Source organism: Hevea brasiliensis, chromosome 9 (genome assembly GCF_030052815.1).
Source record: "Hevea brasiliensis isolate MT/VB/25A 57/8 chromosome 9, ASM3005281v1, whole genome shotgun sequence".
NCBI classification, from domain to species: domain Eukaryota; kingdom Viridiplantae; phylum Streptophyta; class Magnoliopsida; order Malpighiales; family Euphorbiaceae; genus Hevea; species Hevea brasiliensis.
Genome location: NC_079501.1, coordinates 98,686,608 through 98,708,937, shown reverse-complemented (window position 1 = coordinate 98,708,937; position 22,330 = coordinate 98,686,608). Strand labels below are relative to the sequence as shown.

At 29.5% G+C, this 22,330-nt stretch overlaps 4 protein-coding genes across 4 annotated transcripts; 2 read left to right on the top strand and 2 right to left on the bottom strand.

Moving 5' to 3' along the window:
• Positions 1-2,304: 2,304 nt before the first annotated feature.
• On the top strand, positions 2,305-4,676 carry LOC110642463 (peroxidase 5). The gene is made up of 4 exons (XM_021794543.2): positions 2,305-2,568; positions 2,784-2,975; positions 3,270-3,435; positions 4,187-4,676. The coding sequence occupies exons 1-4, from the start codon at positions 2,347-2,349 to the stop codon at positions 4,597-4,599; spliced, it is 993 nt and encodes a 330-aa protein (XP_021650235.1). The 5' UTR covers positions 2,305-2,346; the 3' UTR covers positions 4,600-4,676.
• Positions 4,677-5,490: 814 nt separating this feature from the next.
• LOC110642465 (F-box protein FBW2) lies at positions 5,491-8,496 on the top strand. The gene is given in 3 exon segments (XM_021794545.2): positions 5,491-5,921; positions 7,841-7,941; positions 7,944-8,496. Coding segments are annotated over 3 exon segments (942 nt in total). The 5' UTR covers positions 5,491-5,580; the 3' UTR covers positions 8,444-8,496.
• A 445-nt stretch (positions 8,497-8,941) lies between these two features.
• On the bottom strand, positions 8,942-11,292 carry LOC110642464 (nascent polypeptide-associated complex subunit alpha-like protein 2). The gene is made up of 4 exons (XM_021794544.2): positions 11,113-11,292; positions 10,924-11,026; positions 9,569-9,687; positions 8,942-9,483 (listed from the first exon to the last, which is right to left on the bottom strand). Exons 1-4 carry the CDS (start codon positions 11,206-11,208, stop codon positions 9,133-9,135), a joined length of 669 nt encoding a protein of 222 aa, XP_021650236.2. The 5' UTR covers positions 11,209-11,292; the 3' UTR covers positions 8,942-9,132.
• A 3,913-nt stretch (positions 11,293-15,205) lies between these two features.
• LOC110642461 (RPM1 interacting protein 13) lies at positions 15,206-16,603 on the bottom strand. Its single transcript, XM_058154221.1, has 3 exons — positions 16,114-16,603; positions 15,738-15,824; positions 15,206-15,655 (listed from the first exon to the last, which is right to left on the bottom strand). The coding sequence occupies exons 1-3, from the start codon at positions 16,354-16,356 to the stop codon at positions 15,512-15,514; spliced, it is 474 nt and encodes a 157-aa protein (XP_058010204.1). The 5' UTR covers positions 16,357-16,603; the 3' UTR covers positions 15,206-15,511.
• Positions 16,604-22,330: the final 5,727 nt, after the last annotated feature.

The following is a 22,330-nucleotide window of genomic DNA, read 5'->3' as shown; positions in this document are numbered from 1 at the left end:
TGAAATTGAGATATATGAATGAGATTTGAATTATGAGATGGTTATAAAAATAATTGATGAGATTTTTATTATAAAATATTATTGAAAATTTCAAGCAGGTGAATAGTGAAATACGTCAACTGATAATAAAATAGGGAAAACTCCGTTGGTTTCTCCATAGAGAAATAATTGATATTAAATTAAACAAATTCAAAATTTCTAAAATAATAAAGTAAGATAAGATAGGGTGCTCCAACACCGAATGTAGCACGCCTTGCTCGGCTACACTATAGTCGAGTGAGGGGTGTTACATAATCGAAATTGTAGGGTCTGGAGTTTCAGTTTAATCAAATACAATAATTGAATTTTTTTTTTCAAATTTTTTATTTTAAAAAATTTATTTTAACTCAAAACAAAATCAACTAGTTTCAATCCTTTCAAAGATGGTTTTGATTAATCTAGTTCTGATCGATTTCAAGTTGAACCAATCTAATTTTTATTTAGTTCCGATTGTGAATCAGCTGAATTAAAAGTAGAGTGTGGTTTGGGGGGATTCACAATTCACAAAGAGCATTAATCTTCTTTAGGATTGTTTGGATGGGGTAAGGAAAGGGTAAGTAATGGAATAGTAAGGAAGGGTAATAAAGGGGAAGGGTAAGGAGGATTATAATAAAAAAAATCTCATGTTTAGGAAGAGGTGAATTAATAGACAGGTAAAAAGAGGTAATATACATTATTTATGTTTGGGAAGAGGTGAAGAAGTGGTAAATTTAAGGGGTATATAAATAAAAATATTCATAACTCTCATCTCCCTCTTTTTATCCCTCCTTACACCCCAAACTAGGGTATAAAAAAAAAAATGAGATTTGAGGGGTAAGGAAAGGTAAGGGTTACCCTTACTTACTCTTAACTTCCATTAACTCATCTCTTTTTAAACAGGAGTAAATAGTTATTTACCCTTCTTATCTTTATTCATCTCTCACTCAGCCTCATACAAAAAGACCCTTAGGGGGAAGGTGGGAGTGGTTGGTAGGGTGAGGAGACATAACATGAATTTGGGGATTGGGGATTCTGAATGAGGGTAATCTTGTCTTTTGACTAAGAACTAATAACAGAATACATAAAATTTGAATAAAAGGACTTAATCATTGACGAAATGAAAATAAAGAAATTAATTAATATAATTTTTAAAATAAGAAAAAATTTGGCTGATTAATAATGATTAACTACTAAATAATAATTTTTCCTCTTAAAAAATAGAAAGTCCTTAAACTAATTAAAAAAAATACTTATTGTCATTTTAAATTATTGCATTATTTAATTATAATTTTTAGTTTATAATTAAGCATAATTTGCTCAATTTATTAATTAATAATTAAATAAATCATATAAATTTAGTGCAGTATATAAAGGGAACTTGAGAAGATATATATAAAAAATCATATATTTAATTCATTGTAAATAAAAAAAATTATATTTATTGATTATAAAAATAAAAATTAAAGGGTGTAATATATTAAAATTAAATGGTCAAGGTTATATAGGTTAAATTATTTTAATTTATTAATTTCAATTATTTAATTTTAATTTTATTTCAAAGATATATAGTTCATCCATTTATATTTAAGTGAGAAATCTCAATGGAATTACTTGTCACATATTCCAATAAAAACAATATTTTATTCTCTACTAATCATAATTAACAGGAAAAATTAATTGGTATCTTTTTTTTTTTTCTCAAGTGTGTGATTTTTCTTGTTAGAGTTATATTCAAGTAAAATCCTCTCAACAGTTATGAATATATGATTCAAATTCTTAATTTTATAGATAAAATTTATCTAAAATTTACTTTAGGCCACTACAATATAGAGAATATTAATTGTATTACATGTCTTTTCTTGTTTCATTTACATTTCAATCCATCGCATGTAGTTGTCAAGTTGTGGGTAACAATAACGCACTGAAAATTGACAAGCTTTTTTATATATTTATTTTTAACTACTCTCCCTGAATTTTCTCACATTTAAGTCAGCTAAAATGGATCAGTTCTTGTCTGATTCTCCACTAAATTTGCTAGTGGACTATATTATATAATTCTTACAGCAAACAATTTCCAGTTGTGCTGAAACCGACTCCACTTGTCTTTTCTTCTCCTTTTTCAAAAATCTTTGTAATCTTTACGCTGATTTTATAACCACATTATTCCAGGATAGTGCCATCTTAGATGGCACCAAATGCTTAGAATAAACTCATGTGATGCTAAAATTTTACGTACTTTTCTTCATCAATAAGCTATATCACTATAAATAGATATAGCTAGGTATGAGCTTTGATCAACTGGGTTGAAATTTGAAACTGTAGGAGATAATGACTCATCCAAAGAATCTAGCTGATCAACTATGTGTGGTTTCAGTGCTTATTTTGTTCTGTCAAATGGGTGTTCTTTCTCAGCTTCAAGTTGGTTTTTATGCAAACTCGTGTGGTTTAGCTGAGTTCATTGTCAAAGACGAGGTTAGGGCTGCTTTTGCTAAGGAAAAAGGAGTTGCTGCTGGTCTAGTAAGAATGCACTTTCACGATTGCTTTGTTAGGGTAAGTGCTAAGTAGTTACTATATGTAGCTGGGGAGATTTTCTTTCTTATAAGGTACATGGAAAATTCTTAAATGAGATTGAATTCCTCTACTATAATGGAGATACTTTATTATACTCAACTACTACTAGTATAATGACAATTGTGGAAATATGTAAACGCTCACTTCTTTATATTATTAGACTTGAAATTAAAGTGCTTTTATTATGCGTATAGGGGTGTGATGCTTCTGTGCTTATTGACTCCACACCCTCAAACACAGCAGAGAAAGACTCGCCTGTCAATAACCCAAGTCTGAGAGGGTTTGAAGTCATTGACAACGCAAAGTCAAGGCTAGAAGCCGTTTGTAAAGGAATTGTTTCCTGTGCTGATATACTCGCATTTGCAGCAAGAGATAGTGTTGAGATAGTAAGTATACTATGAGTAGATCTTCACTTTCTCTCCTACCAGTAACTTGGAAATTGTTATGGAGCATGAGGCATTAGAGTTGGCAGACACTAAATCACTAAAATATAGAGAAGGATGCGGCTAATTATAAATTCGATCTTATGTAAGAATAAGTTCAATAATTATATTCGTATATTTATTATAACACGTTATACAAATATTTAATCTAACAATTATTAAGCTCATTTTCATATAAAGTCGAATTTATACTAAATATTATAATAAATCTAAATTGATATATAACTGTTCGTGCAGACCGGAGGGCTTGGCTATGATGTTCCTGCAGGAAGAAGAGATGGGAAAATTTCTTTGTCCTCGGAGACTTTAACAAACTTACCCAGTCCAACATTTAATGTCAACCAGCTGACTCAATCATTTGCAAACAAGGGTTTCTCACAAGATGAAATGGTTACACTTTCTGGTATCATTATTACAAATAAACTTTTCTACCTATCTAGGCAGTACAACTCCTTTTCTTTAAAACAACAACGCCTTTCAACAAATAGCAGCTTGGAAGCTGTTATTTTCATTGGCTTATTCAACAAAACGTAAGAATATAATTGATGCCCTCATCATTGGAGTGGGAACATCAACACATACATGCCCACCAAGAGAAGTTTATTTAAACTTAGTTTTTCATAAATAAAAAAGACACAAATAAATACTTCACAGTCCCAACTGTTTTATATGTGAATCCCACCATTCATATTGTATCTTGAATTCATAATAAATTAGATCTAAACAAGAATTTCTTATATCTATCATATATATTGTATTGAGTTCAATTAATAAGAGAAGTTTCACTAGGATTTGAATTATAAACTTTTAATGAGAAATATTCTAAAATTATTATATTAAAAAAATTCAATTTAAAAAATTAAACTTTACTAGACCTGATTTACCATGAAAAGAAGATACAATATATATAATAGGCATCCAAAATTCTTATATAAACTTGATTTACCATGAATCGAAGGGACAATATGGATAGTGGGATTCACATATAAAATAGGTGGGTCTCATATAATTAAAATCACAAAAAAAATTGAACTCTGTATGTAAAATAGGTGGAACTCATATACTATTATTATATTAATAATACTAATTTCACAGAAAAATTTGCTTATTATTTTGGTATAAATAACTAAAATGTATGTGCATTAATTATGCAGGAGCACACACCATCGGTCGTTCACACTGCACTTCCTTCAGCAACAGATTATACAACTTCAATGGAACAAATAGTCAGGATCCAAGCTTAGATGCTACATATGCGGCCAGGTTGAAGCAGCAGTGCCCACAAGGAAGCACAGATCCTAGCTTAGTGGTACCCATGAATCCTTCTAGTCCAAGCACAACAGATGTAGGATACTACATAGATATCCAAGCAAACAGAGGCTTGTTCACTTCAGACCAGACTCTCCTGACAAACCCTGCAACAGCAAGCCAAGTGAATCTAAATGCAAGGAATCCCATTCTTTGGGGAAGGAAATTTGTTGCGGCCATGGTGAAGATGGGTCAACTTGATGTTTTGACAGGTACTTCAGGAGAGATTCGAACAAATTGTAGGGTCATCAACTCCTAATCTTTAATCTGGCAAAATTGTTGTACTACTCCAGAATTGATTAAAAATAATAATAAAAAAAATCATCCTTGATTTTTATGTTCTATTCCAATGCTTTGATTAACCTACGTTATATCCCTGAAGCTACGATCTGCTTCATTATCAAATTTCAATTGCATGCGTTTCTAAGAATGAATTAAATTTGCATTGTGAGTTGAATTCGTTAGAATTTTGATAGAACTGTATTGATTTATATTGGCCTGATTTGGTTTAATTATTGCTAAAATATTAGAAAGGTTTGCTGAGCAGCAGCTTGTGGTTTGAATCAGGCTTTTGCAAGAATTTGGTGGCCGCAATAAGTGGCTTATATAGGATTAAGAAAAGAGTGGAGGCTTATATAAGAATCCGTGTAATTTTATGTAAGATGATTTTATTATTTTTGTATCAAATCAATTGTGATTATAGCAATTCAAGTTGTACCCAACGGATAATAATTTTTTCAAATTGAGGTTAGGATTTTTCTTTTTCTAAGTTTGGTTCATCAAACGCATAAAATGTATAGTGAAATTCATCTATTAAATATATAGATTCATAAAAGATTATAAGATACTTTTCATATATATAAAAGTAGTGCTTTCTCTCTCATAAAAACGTAGGCTCTCTTTATAATATAAAAAATGGATCTCACATAATTATCAAACATATTCTAAGTGCACCTAATAAACTAAATTTAAATAAAAATTTCTTTACAAATAATCCATGTGTGAGATTTACATGGGAATAAGAATTCTATCAAAATTATCATGATTTTGATAATAGCTCATTCTTTCCAAAAAAAAAAAACCTAATTTCTTGTAAAAAATAAATAAATGACAATATTATAACACGTGTCAACCCATTCCCAAACGTCAACCGTAGAAGGACAATCAGCAGGCAGTAAAAGAAGCCTTTTGAGCTTCAAAACTTTCCATTCCAATACCCATTCTTAAGAAAGAAGAAAGAATGGCTCCCTCCAATTCTCCTCTTAAGAAGAAGGAGATTGCATCCTCCGTTGCTCATTGGGAGGACCTCAACCCTGAAATACTTGCTTTGATACTAGTTCGACTCCCACCTGACCAAAGGGTGGGACCCGTGTCGTTGGTGTGCAAGTCCTGGTTGGCATGCGTTGCTGGACCCTGCTGCTGGTCCCAAATCGACATCCAACAATGGTGTAGGCGGCAGGACCGCTCCGTCGATCGAGTTGACTCAGTGGTGCGCAAGTTGATTAAGCGTAGTAAAGGCACATTTCGTCTGCTGTCTGCTTACAAGCTCGGAGATGCCGGTTTCGCTTTCGCTGCTAACTGGTACTGTAATATATGCCTCTCTCTCTCTCTCTCTCTCTCCGTCGTTTAACTTGATTTCCTTAGCTTCGAAGAAATGGGTTTTGTTGTTTGGCAAAAGTAAAACAGAGAGAACAAACTGAACCAAGAAATCCCAGCTAATAAATTATACTGAAGTTGATACACATAAAAAGACGGTTTTCAAGCTTTACATTTTTTGCAAGTTGGCCTTCGGTATTTTCTTGTGCTTTCTTTGATTCTTGAGTTTTTTTTTTTTTTTTCTTAAGGATTCAGTGCATAGGATTTTAATCCCATTAGAGAAGATGGTACGTATTTACATAAGCTAATAGGCTTAGTTTTAAGCATCTTGCCTCAACTTCTTGGCTAATTTGCTTTTGGATGATTGATTAACCAGACTTTGCATTTCTTACGATATATTTACTGCTTTTACCTTTTCTGGACCAAATGTAGCAGAGCCTGTTTAGTACCAAATGTGCCACTTGTGAACTTTTATTAATTTTTATATTTTCCACTCAACGGTTTCTATTGTCTGATGAGAAATTCACAAAATGGGTGAACTTCAAAATCTGACTATAGTGACATTCATTTTTTTTTTTCTTTTTCTTCTTTTTTTTTATTAATGACATTCATATTTCAATAAGCCTTAAATGAGCATTTGCATAAGCTGAATTGATAGTCGCCTTTCTTTTGCAATTTAGTGATTGTGGTTTTTGATAATTTTGCTTCATTTTATCAAAAGGAACCTACAAATACTGTCCTTAAACAACATTTTCATTAGGTTGTTGGTCATCACTAAGGTATCCTATATCACCGTTACTTCCTCATGTTTTGGTTTTTTAATTTAATTGTTCAGAGGAATATTTAGCTATGAAAATGCTGATTTTTTCTACCAACCATGCAATTCAGTTTACAAATGATTGGGAAAGAACTTATCAACAGCACTTTACACATTGTTAGTCGACTTCCCAAACATCAATGTTAAGTTATGCCCTTTTTTATTTTATTTATTTATTTATTTTTCGGTGGTTATGTTGATATTGCAGTTAGGAGGGAATATATTTATGAAGATAGTAAGATGTTATATTGTATTCATTTTTTCTAAATGAGTGTGGAAAATGAAACTACAACATTTGTCCCATTTCCAAGTAATATGAATAACTCTGTAGAAGGGAGTGCTTGTAGTGAAAACTTCAAGAATTCCCAAGACTTCTGTGAAGCATAACCAGGTGCACACTTTGTTTTGTGAAGCATAAAGACATTTTTTTTTGGTTTTTTTAATTGAATTCAAATTAAGTATATCCAATCTTGAAAGACTAGGCATGTTGAAACCTGAAAGGATAATTTCTTTTAGATTTAATGTTGGAAAAAAAAATATCATTGCTAATGTTTGAGAAACTTCAGGACTTGCTGTGTTGGATCCCCCAAGCTCAGGAAAGTTATTCCTTTCTGCATATTTAATTTTTCATATTGGTTGCCTCTAGGGAGATGCAGGTTCTCTGTTTTTCATGACATAAAATAATCACAAAAAAAGAAATTTTTTCTTTGAAAGATTAATCTTACGTAATTCATTCTACACTTAACAAATATTCGAATAAAAAGATATTTGAATGCATCCTGAATAATGATAGGCTGAAATTGACAAGAAACAAGCACATCAAATGGCCTGTTTAGCATTATTATTATTGAAACTGCTATTAAGAAAATTATTTTTTCAAATATACTAATTAAAGAATATTAAAAAATATTTTAAAATTAAATTTAATAAATTTTAATCATAAAAATATTAAAATAATAAAATAAATTTTTTCAAACCATTTTTTTCACGGTATCTAAATTGATATTTTTATTTTAAAAAGCAGTTTCAGTTATCCAAATGCTATGCCAGACAAGTACCTAATTTAACTTTGCTCCTCTTTTTTTAGTGGGAGATACCTTAAGGAACTGCGAATTCCCATGAGTGATATCACTGACAAGATGGTGGAAAAGCATGCTGGATCACTAACTAATTTGATGCTCTTGGACATCGTTACTGTTTGAAGATCACATGCCAAGGGCTTGTAGCATTAGGAGAGAACTGCAAATCCTTAACTCATCTGAGGAGAAATATGCCACCACCAGAATGGGGGAGGCCAGTGAAGAGAAATTCTTCACGCTTGAATGATTGTGAAGCATTGGTCATTGCCAATACAATGTCAGGGCTCCAGCTTCTTGAACTTGTTTTTGGCTCCTTTGGAGATTCTGGTCTTAATGCCATCCTTACCAAGTGCAAGGCTCTTTCCCATCTTGATATTCAAGGCTGCTGGGGTGTGGAGCTGAAAGATGATCTAGAGGATAGGTGCCTGCAGCTTCGGTATTTCAAGAGCCCCTGGATTGATGACTATGTCAACGAAAGTGATGCGGATGATGATGAAGAATTTGCTAATTTGCTTCTACGGATTCAGAATCTGATTAGTCTAGATTTTATATTACACAGATTACAGATTTTTGCAGATACAGAGCCAAAAGTTTCGGTTTCTAAAGCATAAATGCTCAAGTTAACAATTCAAAAAAAAAAAATTCACTGATTGAAATTGGCACCCTTGTTTGGGAGGACAGGGATGAGATGATTTTCTAGAAAGGTAGGATACTTTATAATATTAAAAATGCTGCTTCTGTTGGTGAATACATGTGTTTTATATAATAATCAATGCTGATCAATCTAAAGTGAAAAACTTACCTGTACCTGGGGCATGAGCAAAAATTTCCCTCGTAATTAAAAACAGCTGCCAAACCAACCACACAACCCCCCACACCCCCACACCACTCCCCCCCCCCCCCCCCCTCCCCTCTTCGGCACTTTCTTTCCCCGAGAGATGTAATTTCTCCTTTTGATCTTTTCGACACTCTGACATCATTATAATCACCACCACAAAATCGGATTTATTTGAACCCCAAATAAAATATATCAGAATTTCGAGATTGTTTCTCTTAAGCTATCTAATAACTAGTAGATAATTGAGGCATTCAAATGTTGCAAAATGCACTAAGCAAAAACAAAACCTATATTACTACTCAAAAACTGCATTGCAACAGAATTCTCAAGTTTGACAGCAATAACGGATAATTCAGACACCTGATGATTGGAGAACCAATCTGACTACATTGACTAAATGTTCCAAGAACTCATCAACATAAAACAAGAATGCAAGATAAAGTATGAAGCCGCCAAAGCCACTTAAGTAGTAAGCTCCATTATAGCACTAACAATGTCCCCATTGTGTGTCTTAAGAGCCTTGACAGCCTTACTCCTTGATACTCCTGCTTGTGTCATAACTAGATCAATATCTCGAGGCTCAACCCCAGTCTCATCAACTTCTTCCTCTTCTTCATCTGCTTGTGCAGCAGCAGCTGCACCAGAAATATCTGATTTCGGAAGTACAGATGCCATGTCTGGCACCCTAAACTGTTGGGCAGCCTGTGTCTGCAGCTGAGAACTCAAATCCTCTATCTTAGCCTCCCCAAATATGACATATGTCTCAGAGTTTGGGCTCTTAAAAACATCTGGTTTGGATATGAAAAATAGTATCTGAAACCCCAAGAAAATTTTAGTAAATTGAGACAAATCATATAGGGAGACGAATAACACGAAGACAAAATCAGAGAAACCTTACATTTTTTGTTCTCTTGATGGTTACCCTACTAACACCAGTAACAGGTTTCATACCCAGCTTCAACATTGCCTTGCGACTCTTCTTTTCACTTCTGCTCTGCTTAGAACTCCCATTTGCCCCTGCATGTTACTTTCCTATTAATAAGTTCAATAGAAGAGGTCTAAGCCTTTCAAACAAAAATGTTAAACCTGAAACAGAAATTATATTACAAGCAATTCAATTAGGTGTATTTCCAGTAACATGTAACACACCGAAACCAAAATTGCTGCTACATTGATTCATATGCTGGTGGTGAGTCAAATGTGATTTGAGGGACACAGAACCATTAAACATTTGGAATTTGGGGATCTTTGTGAATATTGACATTCAGGAAATGGCATGTTGATTCCACCTTATACCATTAAACTCAGAAACATGAAACATCAAATAAAAGTAGCCACAACTCTGTCACATGTGAGAGACATAACATGCAAAAAAACAGAAGAGATGACAGCAAATATGATGATATAAGCAATAAAACATTGCCGGTTCCAAAGTTTAGCAAGAAACGGAAGTAATTACATGAAAACAGAGGAAACAGAAAACCATATCCCCCCAATAATAGGAGCAAAAAACCTTTTATAAAAAAATTATTGTATCTGTACAACCAGTGAAATTTCTCCAAGAGCAGCTTTAGAATAGCATGACAGCTATGCTAAACGTCCTCAAACCAGATGCTCATGAAATAGAGCTAACTGATGCCAATAAGTCAACCCAAATTTATGGGGAAGAATGCATGATTAGTGATGTGCAATTCTAATAGAACTGCACTAAATTAACGTATTCTAACCTTTTATAATGTCAATCTTCATATATGCATTCTTGCCAGTAGAGTGAAATCCAATACAATACATTCCCTCTTCCAAACTACCAAATCTCAAAAACAAAATTCAGTTCAAACGGATTATATAATCATGTCTTTGGAAATGAATATTGAGACAATGCATCAACCATTCTTTTGGTGCACATGTTCCAAAATTGAGGAAAGAAAATTCATATTTACAGTTTCAAAACTTTTTGTAAAATCATCCAAATAGGAAAAAGCTTTAAAAGGAATCTCCAGTTTCTTTCCAGGAACAGTTAATCATTTACCATGCAGAACTTGCAGTGTACACCGACATAACAGTAGAAGCCAAACCCAGTAAACTGTGAAGCAACTTCAAATTCACAAGAATACAAGAAAACCCAGATTCAATAATCAGCTATATTTACCAAACAAAATACTCAAAAGAAAAACAAACAATCATTATTATCACAATCAATAAAGGGAAAATCAAAAATCCCGGCGAAGGAAAGCGAAAACAAAAAGTTGGCACCTGGGGTTCCATCTTCCTTATCATCGTCCTCATCGTCATCGTCGTCTTCGTCGTCCTCATCATCGTCCTCCTTCACGTCCTCTACAACGGGCACATCGTCGAGCTAAAGATAGAGAAAAAAAGAAACCACAAATGATGTACGAAACACAGAAATTGAAGATATGTACAGAACAGGAGAGAAAGAAATACCTTAAGCTTTTGCTGGGTCTCCTCCTCAGTGGAAGAGATCAGCTCGGCTACTTCAGGCTTGGCGGCATCAGCCTCAACAACGGGACCTGGAGACATGGCTGCTTTGTTTTGGGGCAAAGAGGAATCGCAATTGAGATGGATGTCGTTAGGATAGGGATACAGTAGCACCCTTTGCTTTCGTGGCTCGGCTTTATTCGGGGTTTCTACAAACCAGGCCTCGTCTTTTGGCCCAGAAAATTTTCAGAATCATTCAGGCCCGTTTGGTTTAAAGAAACACTTTTTTTAAAAAAATTATTATTTTTAATATTATTTAAAAAATTATTTAAAAATAATTCAATTATTCTAAAATTTTATGATTAAAATATATTAAATTTAATTTTAATATTATTTAATTAATATATTTAAAAATATATTTTTCATAATAATTGTAACACCCCTGATTTTTTTATATATTATTATTGTGCTTCGTGTAGGTATCCTCAATTCGCGGAAATTCGATAGTTGTCCGGATCTGTGAATTTCCGGCCAGACAGACCAGCTACCGAAAAAGTCTCCGAATTGAATCGAGGTTTTGGCTACCCCATCATTGTCAGGCATCCCGAGCGTGTTCCCGAGGTCGGAATCGGCAAAGGTAAACCCAAACCTTGCTTTTTCGTAATTTTTTAGTGCTTAAATAGGATTAAAAATCCATAAAATATTCGTGGTAGCTTAGAAAATTACGATTCTTTTTGCAATAGCTTAGTAATATTTCTAAGGACCGCGGGGCAGAGTTTTATGATTTTTAGAGCTTATTTGAGCAGTTTTTGCAAAAATGATCAATTATAAGGACTAAATTGAAATTTTACATATTGTGATGGATGATTGATTTGATGGGCCCAGGAGGGGCTGTGTGATGTGATTGAGTTGTGGATATATGGATTGTGGATATAGAAGTGTGTTTTGAGCCCTTTTGCAGGTTGGGTAGGTCCTAGGTATAGGGAGACTCTGCCGGATTTTACGCGACTTAGGACGTATTGGTTCTTTTCTTGATTAGTATTGAGACCTTTGTATTAAATAAATGTAATATAATTGTCGGGTGAGCCGATGACCTTCTTCCTCCGCCCACCGCCACGGTGATTGCGTCAAGTGCAGTGAGTAAAATATTAATTTTAATTGTAATTTCGATATTATTATATTTTCAAGCATGCCCATGCATCACTTATATGTAAATATTTATGTAGTTAAAATCTAGGCACGATTTATGTTGCATTCATAACTGTTAGCGTGCCATGGATGTTGTTGTGGTAATTTGGAGCAGTGTGCGTGCGTTAGCGTGCGTGTGATGTGGTGTGGACTATGGATAGGACGAGTAGACACGGCTTGAGATCTTCGCTGGGACCCGGTCCTTCGGGGTAGACACGGCTTGAGTTCTTCATTTGGGACCCGATTTGGTTATTAAGTGGAAGTCCAGAAATTTGAGTTCTTCACGCACGAGTTGGATTTAAGAGAGTGTATAGGGATCGGCTCCCATATATTATGATTGATGTTACGAGTGCGTGAGTGCTCCAAATTACCTTTTGTTGTTATGATGTGAAAATATGGTTCTTTGTTGCATTTCACTCCACAGGTTGCATTAGTTCTAGATAGTTATAGAGATTATGGTTAAAATTGATATTTTACTCTCTGAGTCGAACGCTCACTCCTGTTCAATATTTTTTTCAGGCTACAGGAAGATTTTATTGTGGTTAACCTGCTTTTCTCCTTCGCAGGTTGTTTATCAATAGTTTTGTAATTTTATTTACTCCTAGAATTTCCGCATGTGTTAGAAATATTTAAATGATTCGGGTCTGTAATATAAATTGTCATGTGGACCTGTAAAATTATATGCATGTTTGATGGATTGGATGAGGGAGCTGAGCTCCCATTTATTTTTATGCTGATATGAGTATGTGGAGGGTGAGCTGAGCTCCCCAATTGATGATATATTTTGTTTATAGGTCGGGTGAGTCAAAAACTCCCCGTTGAAAGGTCCACTTTATGGTCGGGCTCTGTCCGGTTGGTTTCTTGAAATTGGGCCCAAATGGGCATTAGAGTTGGGTTAATGAACAGTTAGGCTTACTACGGGCCTCGGCGGCTTTAGGCTGGCCCAGGTCCTAGTGCCGGTCCGGCCCATAGGTTGGATCGTGACAATAATAATTTCAATGATAATATTAAACAGATCTTCAATATAACTTAAGCCAAATTCTATTCCTATGCAAGTTTATATCCATCACAACAAAAAAGAAAAATTATAAAAATAATATTTTTATAATTTGGCTCATATTTACTTTAGGGTCTAGCTCACTTAAACCAAATTCTATTCCGATGCAAGCCTATATCCGTCACAAAAAAATAACCCAATTCTGCTTATAACCTTGAGAAATCCAAGCCCAGCAAATCTTCCATCCGAAGGCCCTTAGCTTTAACCCATATTGCATTCTCAAATTAAATTTAAAAATTTACCCAAAATGTTAAAATCCTAAAAGACAGAGAGAAATCGCTTGAAATTTCTTGCAAAAAATTTTTCTTTTTTTTTCGGTCTCTCATTTGATCCTGCTGAGATAGCCCATCAATCCTAATTAAATGTTTAATGTAACCGTTAATTCATGAGCAAGAACACAGTACATGACTGTAAATAAAGCATATCTGATGGATCCTACACAGAACCAGTGCCCATCTGTCCATGGGTTCTGAGGTGTTATTCTTTGGGAATGAATAATGAATGCACTTCACTTTTTGAAATGAATAGCATTCTCCATCTTGTTTCATAGTTTAATATTGCTATGATTAGTAAGCCATTTCCAGAGCATCAATATGAGATGTTTGCAGCTCACATTGAATATGTTCAAGTTGTAGCACAGATAACAAAATTGTGAGACAAACTGACATGGGTTACTCTCAAACTTGTACAGACTTAACTTTCTTCACAATTTACCCAATCTGAACAGGTTCAGACATGACCATCTTTCACTACTCTTTGGAAGATGCCAAAATGCAAGTTATCCTAATTCCTAAATAAGAAATCAGAACTTAATATCTATATTCCATTTTACTCAGAATCCAATTTGTATCAGATTAACCAAGCGGCGGTCTTCAACTTTTGACTGAACTGCGTATCCTTTGCAAGTGCAATTGAAATTTATTGCGTCTGAAGCATCAATTTAGACATCAAAGTGGCACAAACAATAATAAATTGAAATTGAGAGTGTTCCGGTGGAAAAGGATTAACACCCCGCACGCCGATCTAGATAACATAAGTCTAAAGTCTAAACTGATCTCAATGTTCTCAACCTATTGCATAAAATGCTTAGTACAATACAAAAATAACCAACACAACTAAATTTCTAGCTCAATGAATCCCACTGGTTAAGCTTTTTATTACTATCTTTTGGTACTAGTCTACCATAGTCCATTCACATCAGGAATCACAGTGCCAAAATAAACAACAGAAAGATAGATTAAACCCCTGGTTTTATGTGCATCTATCCACTCAGTCATCATTCCTGTTTACAAGCAAACACCAGTACAAACCCCACAAAGGCCTCGAGATTGAGGGTTTCAAAGCTCAAAACCATTGCTGCTTAATCCCTCCCAATCCAGACGAAGTAATATATGGGGCTGTCTGTAGGCAGAGTGGCTTCCTATTATTACAACTATTGCAAAACTATTGACAGAGAGATTAATGTTTCAGCCAGTTTCAAATGAAATCATATCACCAGTTATAGGACAGCAAAGGTTTCAATAATTAAGACTTTCCATCTAAATTAGGCTAACACCCGTTGATCATTTTGTTCAAGAACAGCAACAACACAAGCATAACCAATTTGTGGAAAAACAAATTTCATTCATACAACCATAGCGCACAAAACAAACTAGCTTCTTCAAGAAGAGCAACAAAAGAAAAATAAACCAGTGTGAAAAATAGTCACACTGTGCCTGTGACAGTGTGCATTGGTGCAACAGTTCCCAATAGAGGAAATATGTTAGATTCTCCTTCCTCTTAAACATGGACAAGCATTCAGGTAAATCAAATAAGAGGGAAAAAAAAAAAAAGAAAGGTAAGACAAAGCACGAATAGCTTTGAAGTATTTGTGGTTGTTTTCTCATTGGTCAATCAACATACTGAAGCAAATCATAAATATTCATTCACCCGAAAAGGTATACATAGAACATAGTAGCAAATAATCCTCCCTAAACCGGTGATGTTCAACATATTGAAACCTATCTTTGGTACCAAAATCTCAAATTCAGAGTATGAATTTGACCAACTGATAGCAAACTATTAAACAGCAGGAGATGTGTGTTTCAGATACGGGTGGGTGCAAAATGCAAGGAACTAGAAATCAGCAAAACCCGGAGGGCAATGAAAGTAAGAAATTGTTCAACTGTAAAGAGGAGGCTGATTTTTCCTCAAATTTCTTTTTAACTTCCAAGCATCAGTGTGTTCTGAGGCATGGCAATGCGCTGATGTAGGATCATTCCAGTACTTGCAAGGAGCAACCAAGTCGCAAACGTAGCAGTAGCACTGAAATGAATTAAGAAAACAGCAATCAAATACCTTGTCATTTGATACCCAAATGCAAAATTGAAAGAGAAATTGAAGTTACCATATGGCAGAATTTCTCATGTGGTGTACTGTCAAATGGGTATTTGAGACACAGATGTCTTGCATGTGGGTAATCTCTGCAAGCAACCTATGTATAAAAGAAAAATTCAAATAACAATCTTTAGTTGATTTTTCTTATTCCTTTGCATCATTGAATGTAATTTGCGGACAAAAGGGAGTAAAAGAAAAAGAAAAATTCAAATAACAATCTTTAGTTGATTTTTCTTATTTCTTTGCACCATAGAATGTAATCTGCAGACAAAAGGGAGTAAAAGAAAAAGAAAAATTCAAATAACAATCTTTAGTAGATTTTTCTTATTCCTTTGCATCAGAGAATGTAATCTGCAGACAAGAGGGAGTAAAGGAAAAAGAAAAACCTGTCCTTTTTCAGCAATGACAGAGAGGTCATCATTGGAGGAAACAGAAAGACTGGAGATACAGCGAATAGGTTCTACAGGATCAAAATCAAGAATAAAGCAATCATAAATCTCCTCAAATATCTTCAAGTCTACCTTCTTTTTAAGGCAAAATATGGGTCGAAGAGGAGTTTCTTGATCCTCGACAGAGGAGGAAGAAGACGTCGAATCCTTTATCTCCACAGCCTTTTCCATATCTTTCATCACTCAATTTTTACTCTGGTTTGCTTTATGATGGGTTCTGTGTTCTAGGCAAATTCAAATTTCTGCAATGGTAATTGAACCGTGGAAGAGACCGTTATACTCCCCATGAAGAGTGAGTTTGGGCTTTGGGCTGGAGAATTTTCCATTTAACTCGCAAGCTGTATCCTCTTTTCATCCATTATTCAAAGTTCAAACAAAATTGTGGCCCAATCTCCCCCGTCCCCTGCCAATCGAATTCTCACCTGTGCTCCTCTTTATCACAACTCCTCTCCCTCACATACAATCTTTGCAATATCTATGTCCATGCCAATCAATTTCATTCTAACTAAAAGAATAAAGTTGTTATACTTTTTTATAGAAATATTATTTAATAAAATATATAATAATTTTTAAATTAATAAATATTTTTATTTATAAAATTAATTAAATTAATATTTTAATTTAAATAATTATAAATATTTTGATGCATGTATAAATCGCATAGATGGCAATGATTCATATATTTTCAAATACTCAATTTGATCAAATCAGGTTAAAATGATTTAAATAATATATAATTAGATTTGAGATCAGTTTAAGTTTAAAAAATAATATTAAGGTATATTCATATTTTATGTATTAAGTATCTATTATCAAATTCTATTTATATAAATAATTAATTAAATATAAAAATATATATTTTTACACTAATATTTATAAATATTATATATTATACTTTAATAAATAGACTTCAAATTTTTATAAAATTATTAAATTTTAAAATATAAATTATTTATAAAAAAATATATTTTTTATATATATTATTAACTAAAATATATAAAATTAAATGAGTTTGGGTATTAATTGAATAATAATTCAATTTCCAACAGATTCAAGATAAAATCAATTGGATTTAGGATAAATTTGAGTATTAAAAATAATAATTAGATACAATACTATCTTAATATTTGTAATTTAAATTATTATTTTCTTTAAATTTTGATTTTTTTAAAAAATTAAAACATATTATAATTAAATATAATATTTAAAAATTATTTATATTATTTTTTTATAAATTCCACATGTCACCCTTCGTTATTATAATAATAATAATAATAATAATAATAATAATAGTAGTAGTATTAGGTAACTAGTGACAATTAATTTAAAAAAAATTAACCATTAATTTACAATATCATAATCAGCTATTATATAATTTAATCAAGCTTAAATTATTTTATATCTTTAATAAATATTTTATTATATTATGATATTTCTATTATTTTTATTATAAATTTTTTGTTAAAAATATAGTGTACATAAAAAGTTATAAAATAAATTATAGAGATTTGATTTATTTATAATTAGTATGTATTATTTTTTATATTAAAAATTTAATATTTTTATTTTACTTTCCTAAGATTACTTATTATTATTATTATTATTATTATTATTATTATTATTTTCAACTTATGACTATTGAATTGAAACGGCCAAATAAATAAAAAAAAATTATTATTTTAAAAATTAAATTTGAATACTTTTACTATCACTTTTTAATTAAAATATATTGTAACTTACATTATAATTATAACTACTTAATATAGAATTAAGAGAGTAATTATTAAATAATTTGTATATTACATATATATAATTGAGAAATTAATAACTTAATTATAATTTAAATCAATTGAATAACTAATTAATGAAAAATAAAGAAAATTTAATAAAATTAAAGAAATTGTATTTTATAAAAAAATTATAAATATATATAATAAAAATATTATTTTTTATATCAAAAATTTAGTTACAAATAAAAATGATTAAAAATAATTAAAATTACAATATCAAAATTGTAGGATATATTTTTTGAAAAATAATGTGTATTTTTAACATTTATAATACTAATAGAAATGATAATATTTTAAAATTTAAATTTTTATGAAATATATTTATTTTATATTAGAAATTTATATAAATAGATAACATTTCTGTGAAAGAGTTATTTTATAAAAAAATATATCAAATTAATAAAAAAATTACACTTTAAAAAAATGATATAATAAAATGTTATTTTCAATTAATAATAATGTTATATATTTTTATTATTATTAAAATTAAATAATTTAATTCATTATTAGTAATTTAATATATTTAATAATAAAAATATATATTATTTATCTATTTTTAAAATAATATTATTTTTTTATTAGCCTAATATTTTTTTATAATTTATAAAAAAAAATAAATATCAATTTACATAAATCATGAGAGAAAATATAAAAATTTCATGAGATATAAATTATTTTTTGAATAAAGTAATTTTATTACATTTTAAATGAAATAGCTATGGAAATTAATATTAATATAAGTATAAAAAGAATTAAATAGGTATTTTAATTAATTATATCATAAATTAATTAAAACTTATTATCATAATAAATAAAAATTTATTTAAATTAAATTAAGAGATAAATTTTAATTAAAAATTAATTTAATAAAAATAATTTATTTTTATTTAAAATGTAATTAAAATTAAATTAAAAAATAAAAATTATAAATTATCCATGTATACCATAGATATTATGCTAGGGAAATAGTAAAACGTGTGTGTATATATATATATAATTGAATAGTGCACATCTCCAATAGGCTAATGCTATATATGTTTGGTAAAGAAGTATGATGGGAAAGAAAACATAGGAAGCAAGGATGGAGAAAAATATTGTGTGGACAAAATTTATAAATTTTTTAAAGAAGTAATTTTTTTTTTTTTTAGTTTTTAATGTCTAATTTAGCTTAACTTTTATTTTTAAGTTTAATTAATTATTTTTTTATTTAAACTAAAATTAGTTTCGACTTAATAAAATATAATAATTTTAATAATAATATATATTATTTATTATATTTAATTAAAATAAAAGAATATTGGGTTGGGCTTATTAAATTTTAGGCTTTATTGTTTTTTATTAATAAATAACTTTATTTAAAATGCAAATATTAATATTTTATTTAAAAATAGAAAATCATTATTTTTTTAACTAAAAATTGAACTTATTTAAACTTAAATAAAAAGTTTAGGTTTAATTTGTCTAAAAAATATAAAATTAACTTAATTGAATTTCTTTAAAAGGTTTTGGGGCAAATTTGAATTTTATTTTAATTTTTAAATTTCTGACATTACGTGAGAATTAAAATTTATCATTTTAAAATAATTAATTTAAAATTAACTTTTACAAATCTTAATTAATGATTTTGTTTAGTCGAACAAAATTTTATTTTTTAAAGGGTGAATTTTTATTTAGTTTTTTTATTTTAAAGAAATTAATTATTTTATTATTGTATTTGAAAAATATAGTATTTAATTTATATATTTTACTTTTATTAATTGTTTAGTCTATTTATCAATTTTTTTCGTTAATCAATACTAGTCAAATTACTATTTAATTCATTTATTCTAGTTAATTCATATATTTTGAAAAACATATTAGTTAGTTATTATAATTTGAACTATCATAATCCTCTCACCACCTCTCCCCTTATTTCTCTCTCTCTATATATATTTTTTTCTCCTCTATGCCCACACCATGCTTTCCTTTATTCTCTTTTTATTTTTATCTGTCGATAAAAATAGTACAAAAGTAATCAAAGAAAATTATTTTATTATAAAAAAATACAAAAATAATATTCAAGAATTAAAACTTTTAATATATATATATATTCAAATTTAGTATTCACGTAACAAAATTTATATTTTTATTCAAGAATATATTTTTTAAAATATTATATTTTTTATAATATACGAACTAATTAATTAATTTAACTAAAATAAAATGATTAAATAATAATATTTTTTAAAATATAAGAATTAATTAATTAATTTCATTAAAATAGAGAAACTAAGTAGTTATAATAATTTAATGTAAGTAAAATATAAAATTAAATAATATATTTTTGGAAATATAAAGGCCACAATAATTAATTTTAGTAAAATATAAGGATAAAATTTTTTTTTTCAAATCATTCTATTTTAAAGAGATTGCATTGATATTTCATAATTAACGTTTTTTTATCAACGACTTTTCATATGATGATTTACGCAAATTTTTTATTCTAAGTTTTGGTCTGATGCTTTATTCTTTTATTAAATTATAAGTTAGTCTATAAAATATGTCAAAAATTATTGGTTAATTTTTTTTAATTTTCAATTTAAAATAAGTCAGTTTCTTAGATTTTGCTATATCAACAAATGATGCATCCATCCATCCAAATTTTAGTTTAATTTATCATAAATTATATAACAAATGATCAAAATATCCTCAATCATGTTTTTAATTTGAAACAATTAAATTCATAAGGCTTTATTTTGTCAATAATTATATTTTTATATTTAAATAATTATATATTTTATATTTAAAAATATCATTTATATTATGTTTAAAATATAATAAATTATTTTTATTAAATATGATTTTTATGTATCTTATAAATTTTTTAAAAATAATTATGCTAAAATATATGCATCATATTGTAAATATATTTTATATCTATGTTTATAATTTATATAGACCATTAAATATGTATGAATGTGATAAGATACATTTAAAATTAAGAAAATTAAAATAATTTTATCATAATTTTTTATTATTTATAGTAAAATTTTATAAATAAATATTGTAGTAATTAAGTTAATAAATTATATGTATAATATAATAATTTTTATTGAAAATAAACAAATAAAATAACAGTAATTCTTAACTAAAATTATGACTAAAAAACTTTAAAGTGTATTAAAAAAAAAAAAGGTTATATATTTCTTAAGCTCAATTGTGCCTTGGAGAATTACTATATATCAGTTATACTCAATAATTCCTCTTGTATCTCATACTAGTTTCAGCAGAATGTAATGAGTTTTACGTATGTTATGTTGATGTATATGGTCAATACTTGGATAAAAATATTTGAAAAGATGACGAAATCGCTCAACTTATTTATTTTGTTTTATAATTTTATTTCCTTCCAGAGGAAGAGAAAATTCTCTTCTTTTATTTTCTTTCTCTGTAATTTTCTTTCATCCTGTTTTCAATGCTCCCATTTTCTTTCTTTTTATACTTTTTTTCTCCAAACATATTTATGGTGTTTTTCCTGTAAAGAATGCTTGATTAAGACGGGAAAATATGGAAAAATGGCAAAGTACTTTTTTATTTGCATAATTAATATTTAAATTCTTGAATTTTAAAAAACAGATAAGATGTTTATATATATATTTTTTTACACTTTTGTCCCTTCATCCATTTTTTTTCAATTTAAATATTGGTCAAAGAAATAAAAGATGGTGAATATTGAGGGGCAAAAGAGTTAATAAAGATAAGAATTTAAGAAATAAAATATTTATGATGATTAAATTTATGGATGAAATAATAATTTATTTTAAGGAGAATTAAGGTTTTTTTTATTCATCATTAATACAAAAATAAAGAAAAATTGACATAGGGACCAAAATATATGATAAAAAGTCTTTAAATTTTAGTTATTTTATACACTTTCAATATTTCATCCACTTTTGTCTAAGGGTGGGTGTTCGCTTCAAACCAAATCGAATTAAAACTGAACCGAATTAAATTAAGAAAATCGAATTACATATTTTAGAAATCAAATCGAACCGAAATAGATGAAAAATCGAATCGAACTGAACCGAATCGCTCTATTTCGGTTCTATTTGGTTCAAATTGATTGATTTTTATTTTTAATTATTTTTTAATTTAGACTTAATTTTTAAGTTATTTGGTTTAATTTTGACTTTGGTTTGAACTTAATAACCATTAATAAATGAAATTAAACAATTTATATATATATATAATTAAATATAATTCATAAATTCCCCATAAAAATAAATCAATTCAAAAATTGATTCGGTTCAATTTGATTCGATTTGAATATATAAAATTACTATTCGGTTCGGTTTGGTTTAATTGATTTTTTTCTCTTCAAAATC

Excerpts from the sequence above, each read along its gene's own strand:
- LOC110642464 (XM_021794544.2), bottom strand. The coding sequence starts at position 11,208 with ATGTCTCCAGGTCCCGTTGTTGAGGCTGATGCCGCCAAGCCTGAAGTA. Across the intron at positions 11,027-11,112 it reads AGACCCAGCAAAAGCTTAAG|CTCGACGATGTGCCCGTTGT; the intron begins GTATTTCTTTCT and ends CTCTATCTTTAG. Across the intron at positions 9,484-9,568 it reads CCATCAAGAGAACAAAAAAT|ATACTATTTTTCATATCCAA; the intron begins GTAAGGTTTCTC and ends TTGGGGTTTCAG.
- LOC110642463 (XM_021794543.2), top strand. The coding sequence starts at position 2,347 with ATGACTCATCCAAAGAATCTAGCTGATCAACTATGTGTGGTTTCAGTG. Across the intron at positions 2,976-3,269 it reads CAAGAGATAGTGTTGAGATA|ACCGGAGGGCTTGGCTATGA; the intron begins GTAAGTATACTA and ends CTGTTCGTGCAG. Across the intron at positions 3,436-4,186 it reads TGAAATGGTTACACTTTCTG|GAGCACACACCATCGGTCGT; the intron begins GTATCATTATTA and ends TTAATTATGCAG.
- LOC110642461 (XM_058154221.1), bottom strand. The coding sequence starts at position 16,356 with ATGAAAGATATGGAAAAGGCTGTGGAGATAAAGGATTCGACGTCTTCT. Across the intron at positions 15,825-16,113 it reads TCATTGCTGAAAAAGGACAG|GTTGCTTGCAGAGATTACCC; the intron begins GTTTTTCTTTTT and ends TTTTATACATAG. Across the intron at positions 15,656-15,737 it reads ATGAGAAATTCTGCCATATG|TGCTACTGCTACGTTTGCGA; the intron begins GTAACTTCAATT and ends AATTCATTTCAG.